We start from the raw sequence: 16,500 nt of genomic DNA on the forward strand, positions 1-16,500 counted from the left end.
TATGTCCATCATCATCTTGTGCCTTTGATCTCCATCTCCAAAGCACCGTCATGATCACCATCGTCACCGGCATGACATCATGATCTACATTATCTTGATCTTTATCAACGTGTCGTCACATGGTCGTCTCGCCAACTATTGTTTTGCAACTATTGCTATCGCATAGCGATAAAGTAAAGCAATTATATGTCGCTTGCATCTTATGCAATAAAAAGACAACCATAAGGCTCTTGCCAGTTACCGATAACTTTAACAAAACATGATCATCTCATACAACAATTTATATCTCATGACGTCTTGACCATATCACATCACAAAATGCCCTGCAAAAACAAGTTAGACGTCCTCTATTTTGTTGTTTGCAAGTTTTACGTGCCTGCTACGGGCTTAGCAAGAACCGTTCTTACCTACGTATCAAAAACCACAGCGTGGTATAGTGATTGCTTTCTGATCTTCAGAAAGAACCCTGTTCATTGAATACGATTCAACTAAAGTTGGAGAAACAGACACCCACTAGCCACCTATGTGCGAAGCACGTCGGTAGAACCAGTCTCGCGTTAGTGTACGCGTAATGTCGGTCTGAGCCGCTTTATCCAACAATACCGCTGAATCAAGAATCAACTAGTGATGGAAAGCAATATGTATATGCCCACGCCCACAACTCCTTTGTGTTCTACTCATGAATAGAACATCTATGCATAGACCGGACTTTGATGCCACTGTCGGGGAACACAGTAATTTCAAAAAAATTCCTACGCATACGCAAGATCTATCATGGTGATGCATGGCTATGAGAGGGGAAGAGTGTTGTCCACGTACCCTCGTAGACCGTAAGCGGAAGCGTTATGACAACGCGGTTGATGTAGTCATACGTCTTCATGGTCCGACCGATCCTAGTACCAAAAGTACAACACCTCCGCGATCTGCACACGTTCGACTCGGTGACATCCCATGAACTCTAGATCCAGTTGAGTGTCGAGTGTGATCTTCATCAGCACGACGGCGTGATGACGGTGATGATGAAGCTACCGGCGCAGGGCTTCACCTAAGCACTACGACGATATGACCGAGGTGGATTATGGTGGAGGGGGCATCGCACACGGCTAAGAGATCAATGATCTACTTGTGTCTATGGGGTGCCCCCTCCCCCGTATATAAAGGAGTGGAGGAGGGGAGGGGCCAGCCCTCTCTATGGCGCGCCCTAGGGGAGTCCTACTCCCACCAGGAGTAGGATTCCCCCCTTCCCTAGTTGGAGTAGGAGAGGAAGGGAAGGAGGAGCAGGAGAGAAGGAAAGCCCCCCCCCCCCAAACCTATTCCAATTCAGCCTCCTGCCCAAGGGGGGCGCACCAGCCCCTTGTGGGGCTGGTGTGCTTCCTTCTTATGGCCCATAAGGCCCATAACTTCTCCCGGGGGGTTCTGGTAACCTCCCGGTACTCCAGAAAAATGCCCGAACCACTCGGAACCATTCCGATGTCCAAACATAGGATTCCAATATATCGATCTTTATGTATCGACCATTTCGAGACTCCTCATCATGCCCGTGATTACATCCAGGAATCCAAACAACCTACGGTTCATCAAAACACATAAACTCATAATATCGATCGTCACCGAACATTAAGCGTGCGGACCCTACGGGTTTCAGAACTATGTAGACATGACCGAGACTCACTTCCGGTCAATAACCAATAGCGGAACCTGGATGCTCATATTGGTTCCTACATATTCTATGAAGATCTTTATCGATCAAACCGCAAAAAACATACGTTGTTCCCTTTGTCATCGGTATGTTACTTGCCCGAGATTCGATCGTCGGTATCTCAATACCTAGTTAAATCTCGTTACCGGCAAGTCTCTTTACTCATTCCATAATGCATCATCCCGCAACTAACTCATTAGTCACAATGCTTGCAAGGCTTATAGTGATGTGCATTACCGAGAGGGCCTAGAGATACCTCTCCGATACTCGGAGTGACAAATCCTAATCTCGATCTATGCCAACTCAACAAACACCATTGGAGACACCTGTAGAGCACCTTTATAATCACCCAGTTACGTTGTGATGTTTGGTAGCACACAAAGTGTTTCTCCGGTATTCGGGAGTTGCATGATCTCATAGTCATAGGAACATGTATAAGTTATGGAGAAAGCAATAGCAACAAACTAAACGATCATCGTGCTAAGCTAACGGATGGGTCAAGTCAATCACATCATTCTATAATGATGTGATCCCGTTAATCAAATGACAACTCGTGTCTATGGTTAGGAAACATAACCATCATTGATTCAAGGAGCTAGTCAAGCAGAGGCAAACTAGTGACACTCTTTTTGTCTATGTATTCACACATGTACTAAGTTTCCGGTTAATACAATTCTAGCATGAATAATAAACATTTATCATGATATAAGGAAATATAAATAATAACTTTATTATTGCCTCTAGGTTATATTTCCTTCAACGGTAATGTTACTGTCTACAAAGCTTCACTTGTTGCGAAAGGTTTTCGACAAGTTCAAGGAGTTGACTATGATGAGACCTTCTCACCCGTAGCGATGCTTAAGTCTGTCTGAATCATGTTAGCAATTGCCGCATTTTATGATTATGAAATTTGGCAAATAGATGTCAAAACTGCATTCCTTAATTGATTTCTTAAAGAAGAGTTGTATATGATGCAACCAGAAGGTTTTTTCGATCCTAAAGGTGCTAACAAAGTGTGCAAGCTCCAGCGATCCATTTATGGACTGGTGCAAGCCTCTCGGAGTTGGAATATACGCTTTGATAGTGTGATCAAAGCATATGGTTTTATACAGACTTTTGGAGAAGCCTGTATTTACAAGAATGTGAGTGGGAGCTCTGTAGCATTTCTAATATTATATGTGGATGACATATTGTTGATTGGAAATAATATAGAATTTCCGGATAGCATAAAAGGATACTTGAATAAGAATTTTTCAATGAAAGACCTCAGTGAAGCTGCTTATATATTGGGCATCAAGATCTATAGAGATAAATCAAAACACTTAATTGGACTTTCATGAAGCACATACCTTGATAAAGTTTTGAAGAAGTTCAAAATGGATCAGTCAAAGAAATGGTTCTTGCCTGTGTTACAAGGTGTGAAGTTGAGTCAGACTCAATGCCCGACCACTACAGAAGATAGAGATAAAATGAAAGTCATTCCCTATGCTTCAGCCATAGGTTCTATCATGTATGCAATGTTGTGTACCAGACATGATGTGTGCCTTGCTATAAGTTTAGCAGGGAGGTACCAAAGTAATCCAGGAGTGGATCACTGGACAGCGGTCAAGAACATCCTAAAATTCCTGAAAAGTACTAAGGGTATGTTTCTCGTTTATGGAGGTGACAAAGAGCTTGTCGTCAATGGTTATGTCGATGCTAGCTTTGACATTGATCCAGATGACTCTAAGTCACAAACCGGATATGTATTTATATTGAATGGTGGAGCTGTCAGTTGGTGTAGTTCCAAGCAGAGCGTCATGACGGGATCTACGTGTGAAGCAGAGTACATAGCTGCTTTAGAAGCAGCAAATGAAGGAGTCTAGATGAAGGAGTTCATGTCCGATTTAGGTGTAATACCTAGTGCATCGGGTCCAATGAAAATCTTTTGTGACAATACTGGAGCAATTGCCTTAGCAAAGGAATCCAGATTTCACAAGAGAACCAAACACATCAAGAGACACTTCAACTCCATCCATGATCAAGTCAAGGAGGGAGACATAGAGATTTGCAAAATATATACGGATCTGAATGTTGCAGACCCGTTAACTAAGCCTCTTCCACGAGAAAAACGTGATCAACACCAAGACTCCATGGGTGTTAGAATCATTACAATGTAATCTAGATTATTGACTCTAGCGCAAGTGGGAGACTGAAGGAAATATGACCTAGAGGCAATAATAAAGTTGTTATTTATATTTCCTTATATCATGATAAATGTTTATTATTCATGCTAGAATTGTATTAACCGGAAACTTGATACATGTGTGGATACATAGACACAACAAAGTGTCCCTAGTATGCCTCTACTTGACTAGCTCGTTAATCAAAGATGGTTAAGTTTCCTAACCATAGACATGTGTTGTCATTTGATGAATGGGATCACATCATTAGAGAATGGTGTGATGGACAAGACTCATTCGTTAGCTTAGCATAATGATCGTTAAGTTTTATTGCTATTGCTTTCTTCATGACTTATACATATTCCTCTGACTATGAGATTATGCAACTCCAGAATACCGGAGGAACACCTTGTGTGCTATCAAACGTCACAACATAACTGGGTGATTATAAAGATGCTCTACAGGTGTCTCGGAAGGTGTTTGTTGGGTTGGCATAGATCAAGATTAGGATCTGTCACTCTGAGTATCGGAGAGGTATCTCTGGGCCCTCTCGGTAATGCACGTCACTATAAGCCTGGCAAGCAATGTGACTAATGAGTTAGTTGCGGGATGATGCATTACGAAACGAGTAAAAGAGACTTGCCAATAACAAGATTGAACTAGGTATGATGATACCGACGATCGAATCTCGGGCAAGTAACATACCGATGACAAAGGGAATAACGTATGTTGCTATTGCGGTTTGGCCTATAAAGATCTTTGTAGAATATGTAGGAACCAATATGTGCATCTAGATTCCGCTATTGGTTATTGACCGGAGATGTGTCTCGGTCATGTCTACATGGTTCTCGAACCCGTAGGGTCTACACGCTTAACGTTCGACGATGATTTGTATTATGAGTTATGTGTTTTGGTGACCGGAGTTTGTTCGGAGTCCCGGATGAGATCACGGACATGACGAGGAGTCTCGAAATGGTCAAGAGGTAAGGATTGATATATTGGAAGATGGTATTCGGACACCAGAATGGTTTCGAGTGGTTCGGGTATTTTTCTGGAGTACCGAGGGGTTACTGGAACCCCCCGGGGAAGTAATGGGTCCTAATGGGTCATAGGGGAGAAAGAGAGGAGAGCCCATAGGGTGGCGCCCCCCAAGGGAGTCCGAATTGGACAAGGGGGAGGGGGCGCGGCCCCCTTTCCTCTTTCCCCTCCCTCTCCTTCCCTTTCCCCCTCCGATGAGAAAGGAAAAAAAGGAGGGGGATCCTACTAGGAATGGAGTCCTAGTAGGACTCCCCCCTGGCGCGCCACCTTGGTGGTCGGCCTCCTCCTCCCCTCCGTTATATACGGGCACAGGGGGCACCCCAAAGGACAACATATATTCTCTTAGCCGTGTGCGGTGCCCCCTCCACAGTTTACTCCTCCGGTCATATTGTTGTAGTGCTTAGGCAAAACCCTCGCAGATCACACCACCATCACCGTCACCACGCTGTCGTGCTATCAAAACTCTCCCTCGACCCTCTGCTGGATCAAGAGTTCGAGGGACGTCATCGAGCTGAATGTGTGCTGAACTCGGAGGTGTCGTACGTTCAGTACTAGATCGGTTGGATCGTGAAGACGTTCGACTACATCAACTGCGTTAACCTAATGCTTCCGCTTTCGGTCTACGATGGTATGTGGACACACTCTCCCCCTCCCGTTGATATGCATCTCCTAGATAGATCTTGCGTGATCGTAGGAATTTTTTAAAATTTCATACTACGTTCCCCAACACTAAAGATATGTCAAAAGACACCACTTCTTCAAGTAGCTCTAGTGGTTCCACTAACCTTTCTCTTAGCCAAGTTACACTTGAGCAAGAAAATGCATTATTTAAAGGAATCAGTGAGAAAGGTTTCCACGAAAGTCTTTCCGCAAGTAAGCAATTTGATGAGATTGTGAGTAAGCAAGGACAACATCGTAATAATCAAGGTGTTGGTTTTGATGCAAGTTCAACGCCAATGGAGTAGAATGCGAAGATGATCAATACCCCAAGACAAAGTTTGTTCCTCAAAATGAGAAGTATTGTCGGGGATATACCCCGCGGTATGACCCGGCCGGAAATATGACCCGGCCGGACTTGGCGGCTTACAGAGACCCGACGAGTATTTGGTGACTTACTAATGACCCCAACGGCGGGTCAGATGGATGACAAGGCCCAAGGCCCAGAAGGCCGGTTCATGTGATGGTGGGCCGGCATAAGAGGAAGACATAAGGAATATTCTCCTGCAAAGAAAGCAAGACTAGGACTCCACTTGTAATAGAGTAATCCTAATCCTACTAGGACTAGTCATGTAACCCACCCCTTCAACTTATATAAGGAGGGGTAGGGCTCCCCAAAAGGGGGACAAGCAACAAGAAACAATCTCTAGGGCTAGACACAAAGGGGAAGCCGGCTTATGCGGTGACTCCCTCATGAGCATAATGAGAGCTAGCCACAAACAACACGTAGGGTTATTGCCGGATGATGTTTCCCGGGGCGCGAAGCTGTCTAAATTCTTGTCTTGTGTTGCGTCTCTCGATTCCGCTCAAATCCTCTCAAGCTACTACAAACATGCATTGGCCTCACGAATAAGTCCTCACACTAGGAAATCTGCCGTGACAAATCCACGACAGTTGGCGCCCACCGTGGGACTTGCGCACGGTGGTGATGAGTTCTTGAAGGGATTTCTTTAGGGTTCGAGAAGTTATGACCCGCCGGATCAGCAAGAGCCGGCGTGGAAGAATTCATGTCAACTATGAAGTTTATTAGTCAAAAATTGAAAAAATATTCAACGGCGGCATTTACAAGTTTGAGACGAGAGAAGCTAAGGTTTGGCGTCCTGTGCGTCGCCGCTGACGCGACTTGGCAAACCAAAGCCAAATCGATAAAGGAAGCGATAGGATTTCTGCTGAGCCGCCGTATGCCACGTCATATCAATCCGCAAGTTGCCGCTGTTGCGTATATACGCTTGAAGCTCCGAGTACGCAGTGTCCCGTTTGCTGTCTCGAGAGGATCAACCGCTGCTGCTGCTTGGAGTTCCAAGGGCCTTCACGTGAAGCTAAGAAGAATTGTTTTATACTTGGAAAACATTTACAATCAACCGGATGATTTCTATCTCTCGTAAACCTCCTTCACAGCACGCCACGTGTCCCACAGGCCCACATGCCCACGCGTCCTCCACCTTATCTCTTTGCCGAAGGATCTGGTCTTCCCTGGAGCGCTTCTTTTCATCCCCATCTCTTCTCTGTTCCATCTCCTCCCTCTCTCTCACCCCTCAATCCCGTCCAACCCACCGCCGGAGCCATGCCGCCGGCGCCAACAACCTTCATGCTCACCTTCTCTCCCTCCAGCGAAGCTCCAACACAAATCCTAGGACCCATGTGAGAGATCCATCGCAGGGCATCGCTGCTCCAAAGGGGGCCGAGGGTACGGTGTGGCCACCGGAGCTGCAGAAGACGATGGTGATGGAGGCGGGTCACCACTCGCCGCACATGCTGCAGTGGGGAGGTTGAGGAGAGGAGCATCACAACATCGGGCCTCGAGAGCTCTGTCGCCACCGCGTCTGCATCGCAGCATCGCCATCGCCGGCTCGCCGCACTATTGTGTCACAACATCCGCCATCGCGGTCACCTGATTCGCCGCAGCACCTCGACGCCATCGCGTTGCGCTGCAGTGAAGCTTCACCGGCACCCGTTTGGTGCTGCGGTGGAGCTTTGACGGGGCAGGCGGGCAGCGGTGCTGCGATGGAGCACGACCGTGTGGTGGTGGTGACGCTGCAATGAAGCTTCGCCGGCGGCCGTCGGGGTGCTACCATGGAGCACGGCTGAGGTTGCAATGAAGCTCCGGCGAGGTTGCAATGAAGCGCCACGGCGGTTGTTGGAGCTCCGGCGAGGTTGCAATGAAGCGCCACGGCGGTTGTTGGAGCTCCGGCGAGGTTGCAGTGAAGCTCCGGCGAGGTTGTAGTGAAGCGTCGAGGCGGTCGTTGGAAGCTCCGGCGAGGTTGCAATGAAGCACCGCCGACGTCGGCGGTTCGACAATGCTTCATCACAGCACCACGGCATCGACGGTCCGGCGACGCTCCACCGTAGCAGCGACGACCCCCAGTGATGTTTCATTGCAGCTCCACCACGACACCGTCAGCCAAGTGATACTCCATTACAGCAGCGGCGACCTCCGGCGATGTTCCATTGCAGCTCCACCACGACACCGACCGTGCTGCATGCGGCCGACGGCAAGCGCTGCTCGCTCTGATCTCGGTAGCGTCTGCCATTGAACGGTTTGTATCAGTTAATGTTGTGGGGCTGTGGGCGTGCTGTGATGCGGGGATACAAACTGATGGCCTTGATTAATCATATCGGACGGTAGATAAGGCGGCTTATAACTGCAAGTTATCAACCGGATGACGCCTAGCAGGCGCCATTCTAAATTGAAGATCTTAATTAATTATGAGGCATTGAAAATTGATAAATATAATGTATAGTGTAAAAGAATTGAAGAGAGTTTTTCAGAAATTGTGATCAGGTCAAAATTGGGCGACCCAATTTAATTGACGACCTCAATTGATTATGGACTCTTTAAAAATAGGGAGGGTTATAAAAAATTGATACAGGTAACCAAATGTAGTGTTTTCATAGAAAAATAAACCCGTAGTGATTTCGCAATTTGAGCATCCTTGTGGACACAGAGATATGGCCACAGACAAACTCAGCCTCCAAAGCCGTTGCACGGATCGTTGCCACGACGAATGCGCCGCGCACGACTTAAAAGGCCAGAGATGCGGATAGGCACCACCGCTCGCTCCGGGGCCCACGCGTGTCAGTGGTCTGACGCCGCCGCCGAAGCACACCCCGGCAAGCAACCAGCCGTGGCGCCGCCAGCCTCCGTCATCCCACGGCGGAGGCCGTTGTGCACCTCGCGGCGCTTCACCTCGAAGCCACCGCCGCGTCGCCTCCGGCCTCGCCTACTTAAGGCCGCAGCCTCCGGGTCTCCCTGCACCTCGCACTCACTCCTCGACCTGCGCTGCCTGGTGAGGACTCCCCTCGAACTGCGAATCTTTTTCTTTGCTTCTGGCCCTGCTCGTTTACTCCTTCGGTTCTCGGTTTCGTAGATGAGTTGTTCGATAAAATGGCCAATACAAGAGAATTGCTCCATGTCTGTGCGTTCGTTCGACCAGTGATAGGACCATTTGAATTCAGCTCCCATTTCCTGTCTAAAAACAAGTGTTTAGTTGTATAATCTTTAATTAAATGCCTTTTAATTCTTAAACTTCATGCTGTACAAATAGTATAGAGTGGCAAGTTATTTGGTTTAGTTGTAGATATGTGTTGTTTTGGACATGCCAACTGACCCTGGCAGGACTCCATGGCCAGGGTCGGCCTTATTGTGGTTTTATAATTTGACGGTGACATGTTTGAGTAGTTTGTACTTATAATTTTCATCAAAAGACGTGATTGGCATTGCATAATGTATCCTGATTTGTTATCTGTTCAAACTGACAGATTGGTTAGTCGTTAGAACTTGGAGCGTATGGGTTCCAAAGAAACGCCATGTCGTGCTCGTACTACTCTCTGCTTCTTGCTTCTCTTCTGCGTGAGCTGCAAATGTTCAGCATCAGAATTTGAGATCACCCAAGTGGCAAGCCTTGGTGTTGATGCCTCACCGCGCCTTTCTCGAAAGATCCCTGATACGTTGTTTGGAATATTTTTTGAGGTGAGAAAAGAGATTCAGATCTTGTTGGTTCATCTTCTTCTCGTGGCACTTTGCAGGCATCTATAGGTTCACTGCATTCACAGAATAATCCATCTATACCAATTATGTTCCGTCAGGTTCTCACTTCAACTGGATTGACTAATAATGTAGGAGATCAACCATGCAGGAGCTGGTGGAATATGGGCAGAACTTGTTAGTAATAGAGGTACTTAAATACTTCTCAATTCTAATACACAACACTTGAAGTAAAACTGACATGTGGCAACATTCCTATCCAATCAAGTCCATTTGAACATCTGAACTTAAACATGGAACTATATCTGTTGACAAAGAAAAGCATATAGAATAAATCTAGAAGAGGTACCCTTAAATATTATTGCCTGAAGGTTACAATTCCCTATTGACCTATTCTTCATGATGAATTCAACTCTACTTTACCACAACATCTTCAAGTCAGTCATGACTATTGTCCAATTACGGAAATTCCATCTTACACATCCTGAATAAACCAATAGGCATTCACTTTAGTTGCTGTTGATTTTCAAGGTCTAGAATAACTTGGTTTTCCTATGATCCAGGTTTTGAAGCTGGAGGCCCCCATACTCCATCAAATATTGAGCCATGGTCCATCATTGGAGATGACTCTTCCGTATTTGTGGGAACAGACCGTACGTCATGTTTCAGGCGAAACAAGGTTGCTCTAAGAATGGAGGTTCTCTGTGATAACTGCCCAGTTGGCGGTGTTGGCATTTACAACCCTGGGTTCTGGGGCATGGTATGAGTTTACGTTGATCATAGGTTGATTAATCATAGCATACTGCTGTTACTTCGTGTTTTTTCCTCATGAAACCAGAAGTAACTAGCACCATGCATGTTGTGTGTAGCTTTCAGGTAATGTTAGCTTTCATGCTGTCGTGTTTGTCAAAATTTTGTGCACATTATGTAATATATACTGCATTTTCATTTGTTTGCTTTCCAATAATGCCATCATAATTATCATTCCAATCTCCAGAACATAGAGGATGGGAAGACCTACAATCTAGTTATGCATGCCAAGTCACCAGAAACGATAGAAATGACAGTTTCACTAACAAGCTCTGACGGATTACAAGTTCTGGCTTCAGCTGCCATACGGTTAGCATCTTCTCTCTCAAATTTGGACGTCATGACGAGTAAATTTGACTATTAGCAACACTAGCGGAGGTATGTGTACGCCAGAGAGGGCCACTGTACCCCCAGCCTTTGAAAGAGAAATAATTGTGAAGGAAAAAAATATATTTGGAGGGCTTAGATGGAAAAAAGTAATAGTGTTTTGCCCCCTCCAATCTTCAGATTTGCCTTTTACCCCCCACCCACCCCCCGAAGTACTTTTCTAGCTCCGCCACTGATTAATAGTAAGGAAAGGTTTGCACTTCTGCAGAGTACCCGGCGGATCGAATTGGATAAAATTGGACCAGAAGTTGGTTGCTCAAGGAACAAACAGAACCTCAAGACTTCAAATAACAGCTAAGACAAAGGGAGTTGTATGGCTTGATCAAGTATCACTCATGCCTTCGGATACGTACAAGGTAAATCATACTTTTGTTGTCAATATTGATACTCAGAATATTAGTACATCTCAAGTAAAACTATACTGGAATTTAATCTTGTTAAAACTTAGAAACTTCAAGTTAATTTTTTTAATCATTGTAGTATATGAATATACCAGTGGTGCATACGTTTATATGAGAGTTTGACATACCAAATTTCTCTGTACTCTCAGGGGCACGGTTTCCGCACAGAACTCATATCCATGCTTTTGGATTTAAAACCCCGGTTCTTGAGATTCCCTGGTTTGTTGAAACTGTTTCTGATTGAAAAAATCGAATTCGTGATGTTTGCACATATATTATTCAGACATATCTGGGATTATTGACTAGATCACATGCAACTATTTTAGGAGGTTGCTTTGTTGAAGGCAGTTGGTTAAGAAACGCATTCAGGTGGAGGGATTCTATAGGTCCATGGGAAGAGAGGCCTGGACACTATGGGGATGTCTGGAATTACTGGACGGATGATGGCCTCGGATATTATGAGTTTCTTCAGGTGCTTGTTTACAACGTTTCACCCTTTCCTTTTATGTTATTACCTTTAATTATATATAACTTTTGAAACCTATATAAAAGCTTTCTGAAGACCTCGGTGCTGCCCCAGTCTGGGTATTCAACAATGGTAATTATTACTAGATATCCTATATCTTTGATCACTACTGTTTCCCTCCTTACTTACGAAAGTTCTCCCTTAATTATCAGGAATCAGCCACCATGATGAAGTTGATACTACTGCTATTGCTCCTTTCGTAAAGGTATGTCCTGAAGTTTGAACTCCTAACTAATTTTCTAGCAGAGCGGACCAATACATTTTCTTTTCTGGGCATATCTGAAGATTAGAAACCTTATTACTCTGAACCTAACAGGAGAAATATGTATGATGAGTCTGCTCGAGTGGCCTAAAATAGTAAAATTCTTTTTTCTCGCTGATCAATATTGGAACAGAGATGGTGTTGGTCTTATTTCTTTAGTTTCTTATTAACATAGCTCAGAAATAGAGATGATATTGAACACAAAGTTAATTGTACGTTTCTCTGAATAGTGAATAGGATCACACTCATCAAGAGATTCCAATTTCGTTTGCAGGCTTAGGTAGCTGTCGTAACTCACCATTTAGGTTTATTATTATGGAACTGTTGTTATCATCTGCTCTACAGGATATACTGGACAGTCTAGAATTTGCAAGGGGGAGTGCAGAATCAACATGGGGTTCTGTTAGAGCTGCAATGGGGCATCCTGAACCATTCCCAGTCAAATACGTTGCAATCGGAAATGAAGATTGTGGGAAAGAAAATTACCGTGGTAAAATTTCAACTGCATTCATTCCACAGTCGAAGTATTTTTTGTGGTAATCTGCACACTTAATGCCATGTGCACAATATTAAGATGTACAATCAAATAGAAATCCCTTAAACTTAAGAGAATATGTACTCGTCATCTGAGTGGTCTGATTGCGGGAAGAAGAATTTGCATCCATCTGATAATGGGGAGACTACTATCCAGTGTATTATGGTAGATAGCAATGATCACGTTTCCAAGGTCCCAAGGTTTAGATTCAGTGAAGGTGATTCATTCCAACGCTGACCAGACACTGATATTGTGGATTAATGTTCTCGTATTTTAAGAGCATTCCGTACCCGAGATGAACCGATATGCCCCAACAGCTGAGAAAACATGAAAGTAGTTATCTGCCCCTTAATTATTTTGGTTGATTTTGCATGTAAAGTGTTTCTATCTTACCATAACTCCCTGTTGTAGTGTATAAATTTTACTTGAACTATAGAGAACCACCGGTTACAACTATTTACTACTGATATGATGTCTTTAGATACATGACATGCTCTAATTCTATTGAACAGGTAACTACCTTAAGTTCTACAATGCTATAAGAGAGGCCTATCCAGACATTCAGATGATTTCAAATTGTGATGGTTCATCTGGACCACTTGACCATCCTGCTGATCTATATGATTTCCATGTACGCTACTTGCTACCAGATCTGTTTGCCTTTCTTGTTGCATAGATACTATAATTCTATCTCACCAAGGTCGAGCACTCAAGTTTTTTCCTGAGATCTTGAGGATGCTTCTTCTTTTTAGGTCTATACCGGTTCCAGGGCACTATTTTCCATGAAGAATACATTTGACAATACCTCTCGTAGTGGGCCCAAGGTATGCCTTAGTTGTCATTGCTTTGCGGACCCTTTTATGTTGCAGAAAGATGCCTGTGAAACAGCCTTGCAAAGGCTCTTGTTTTCATGGTACTACCTTTCATGTGAATTCACAACTTGCTCATATTTTTCAAGGGGTGTTCCTAGGATAGCCTAGCTTGTTGACGTACGCTTACAGTTCTGCCGGCTACACCTAAATATGTTATGCAATTTGCCAATGTAAAGTCATTGATGAATATCGTGAGGATGAGTAAGAAGGATATCGACCACGTGATGTTTTTATATGTTGTGGAGAAATCTTGGCATCGCCTCATCCTGGCTAGCCACACTAAGCATCGTTGTGAATCTAATTTTGGGTGCAGGCTTTTGTTAGCGAGTATGCTGTTACAGGAAACGATGCCGGCAGAGGAAGTCTTCTTGCTTCATTGGCAGAGGCCGCTTTCCTTACTGGGCTGGAGAAGAATAGGTAATTCTCCTTCAAAATATTTTTTATTTGGCACTTTGTTGTTGGGTGATTTGCACCTGAGTTTCTTGGATAAAAGTTTGACACTATGTTTCCTCATCGAGTCTACCTAATGGAGATTTATTGCATTCTACTAGAAACAACGAAGTGGTGTTTACTTTCGAGTTACCTGACCATTCACTTCTTCTTTTACAGTGATGTTGTTCATATGGCAAGCTATGCACCGCTCTTCATAAATGATAACGACCGCACGTTAGTTATCAATCAGTGGCTTGCTCTTTCTTCAACATTTCACCTGTTCATGTTGATTATTTTAGCACTGCAATAATTACATTCGAACGTGACAATCAGGTGGAACCCAGACGCTATCGTCTTCAACTCCTGGCAGCAATATGGGACTCCCAGTTACTGGATGCAGAAGTTTTTCCGTGAATCAAGCGGCGCTACGATCCATCCCATCACAATCAGTTCAAGCTACTCTGATTCGCTGGCAGCATCCGCGATCACGTGGCATGATGACGAGAACAGCATCCTGAGAGTTAAGGCAAGTAAAATCTTTTGGCATCCTAGACATAGCCGGTATCTGGACGGAGTTGTACTGATCTCGGAAGCTCATGCATTTGCAGATTGTGAACTTTGGGCCAGATGCCGTGAGCCTTACATTCTCGGCAACTGGGCTCCAGGGCAGCATCAATGCGCTCGGATCCACCGCGACCGTTCTCACATCCGGCAGTGTAATGGACGAGAACTCTTTCGCTAACCCAAATAAGGTATCACACCGATCTCTGCTCGCATTCAGATCAAATGCGTCGCAAAGTGTAGAGCCCGTTGCCCTCGGTTATGATATGATATGATTGAAGGCATGGCAGTTGCGAGCGCTGTTGTTCGTTTGTTCTGGTCAGCTCATCTGAAGCAGCCAATGCGCTTTGCAGGGGCGGAGCTAGAAAATTTGACCATTGGGTTCACTCACTGAATTATTGTGAGAATATGATATAAATAATTTACGTGCAAGGTCTGATTTTAGACAATATTATAACAAAAGTATAACATCCAAAGAAAACATAACAAATAGAATTATGATATCATTTATCACATATTGTATGACGGTAAAAACTGAAGAGTGTTGTACATACTTATTGACTGAAATCATAAAACCTCTTTTTTACATGTTATAAATAGAGTGGTGCCAAAATAACTTCAAGTGTTAGGTTTATTTTCTCATGTCCTTGAAAACATTGAAGCAAATGACAAATTAGTTTAAAAAGTTCAAAAATAAAGACCAGCAAGCAAAAGAAGTATGTTAAGTCACTCACATTTTGAGTACCCCGTTAGATTTTCATCATCTCAAAAAGATCAATCAAAACATTTAATACTAATGATAGAAAACATAGTTTCAACACATGGCAAATTAAAGAATCACTCATGAACCGATTACCCATTTTGTTACGCAACTTTTTCTTCACAACATTCATAACCGAAATGCATTTCTTCATTGATGTTGTGTCATCTCACAATACCTTTAGACGATGACAGATAAAAGAAAAAGTAACATGCTTATTGATCAAACCGTTCTGGATTACTTTTTAGGAAACATCACCAATGGCCCTTTGTGGATAATCAAAATTAGATGGTGGCCTTATTAAATATCTTTGCCTAGTATCACCATCCTCTAAAATTCTCTTCTGATTAGTCGAATCGTAAGGCAACACATCTGAATTAATCCATCTGGCTTTAAAACCCACTTGCAACAATGATATTCGATGCACTTTGCGTACACCTAACGGCTGGCTTAATGGCCTTGATGTACCCGCATCATTTTTTGGATCTGGTGATCGACTCGACGACTTCCCTTACAGAAACTCCTTTGGATAGGCTAAATCAATCAGAATTTCTGAAATACACAATTAAGAAACTAGGGGATGTGCAAGAGATGTGATGATGCAATCTCATCACCTCGATAGAACTATAATAGTCTGCTTGCCGCCGTCGACCTGTCGTTGTCAGCTCGTCGGTGGTGTCTCAAGTGGTGACCAATTGATGGCGAATAGGAGAGACCAGATCAGAGGATTGTGGAAGCGAGCAACTAGGGCAAGAGATCATGCGGCTGGGGTTTACATACAAGAGATTAGGATTAAGGGGAGCAGATAGGAGCGCATGAACAGGCTTTCACGTGGCAATTCCCTTGTGGGCTTTTGGGCCTTGCATTGAGCGTCTAAGTTTGATGGGGTCAGCTCTTATTTTTTGTTGGGGTCAAAGCATGTACGTATCTGTATACTGTATGCGGCCATAAAAATTCGTTGGGTTCAGCTGAACCCAACGCCAATGTGCTGGCCCCGCCGCTGGCGCTTTGCGTCTGACTATGATGAATGATGCAGGTTGTGCCGGTGATGATCGAGTTGCGTAACGCCGCGGAGGAGATGGAGGTCACGCTGCCTCCCCACTCTCTCAGTGCATTCGACCTGGCGCTGGCGCAGTCCAGGCTTGTAGCGGAGATGTGAAGCGAATGACACGGCGTTGGTGAATAAGAGAACGATGGGCAGGGCAAAGCACCGGCAACAGCAAGCGGAGAGGGGTCAGTGCGCGCGCTTGTGTCCTGATAAAGCACTGTATCATGTGTGTACGGTGGTGTGGCATGAAGGAAAATACTGGAGTAAATAAAAATCACGTCAGGGGTCAGGCTTGTTTTCTTTTA

The 16,500-nt window shown here is 44.4% G+C and overlaps 1 protein-coding gene across 2 annotated transcripts; it reads left to right on the forward strand.

The window, feature by feature from the left end:
* The first annotated feature begins 8,618 nt into the window (after window positions 1–8,618).
* Window positions 8,619–16,500, forward strand: LOC123103087 (alpha-L-arabinofuranosidase 1). 2 transcript variants are annotated; one of them, XM_044524578.1, is made up of 18 exons: window positions 8,619–8,903; window positions 9,376–9,586; window positions 9,737–9,791; window positions 10,165–10,361; window positions 10,599–10,720; window positions 11,007–11,154; window positions 11,349–11,418; window positions 11,526–11,671; window positions 11,752–11,797; window positions 11,878–11,930; window positions 12,333–12,477; window positions 13,035–13,153; window positions 13,275–13,346; window positions 13,708–13,811; window positions 14,004–14,060; window positions 14,160–14,352; window positions 14,435–14,578; window positions 16,184–16,500. In XM_044524578.1, the coding sequence occupies exons 2-18, from the start codon at window positions 9,404–9,406 to the stop codon at window positions 16,304–16,306; spliced, it is 1,977 nt and encodes a 658-aa protein (XP_044380513.1). In that variant the 5' UTR covers window positions 8,619–8,903; window positions 9,376–9,403; the 3' UTR covers window positions 16,307–16,500. The 2 variants fall into 2 exon arrangements, with proteins under 2 accessions (XP_044380513.1, XP_044380514.1); XM_044524579.1 differs by lacking the exon at window positions 8,619–8,903 and having other exon boundaries at window positions 9,703–9,791.

Source organism: Triticum aestivum, chromosome 5A (assembly GCF_018294505.1).
Source record: "Triticum aestivum cultivar Chinese Spring chromosome 5A, IWGSC CS RefSeq v2.1, whole genome shotgun sequence".
Lineage (NCBI taxonomy): Eukaryota > Viridiplantae > Streptophyta > Magnoliopsida > Poales > Poaceae > Triticum > Triticum aestivum.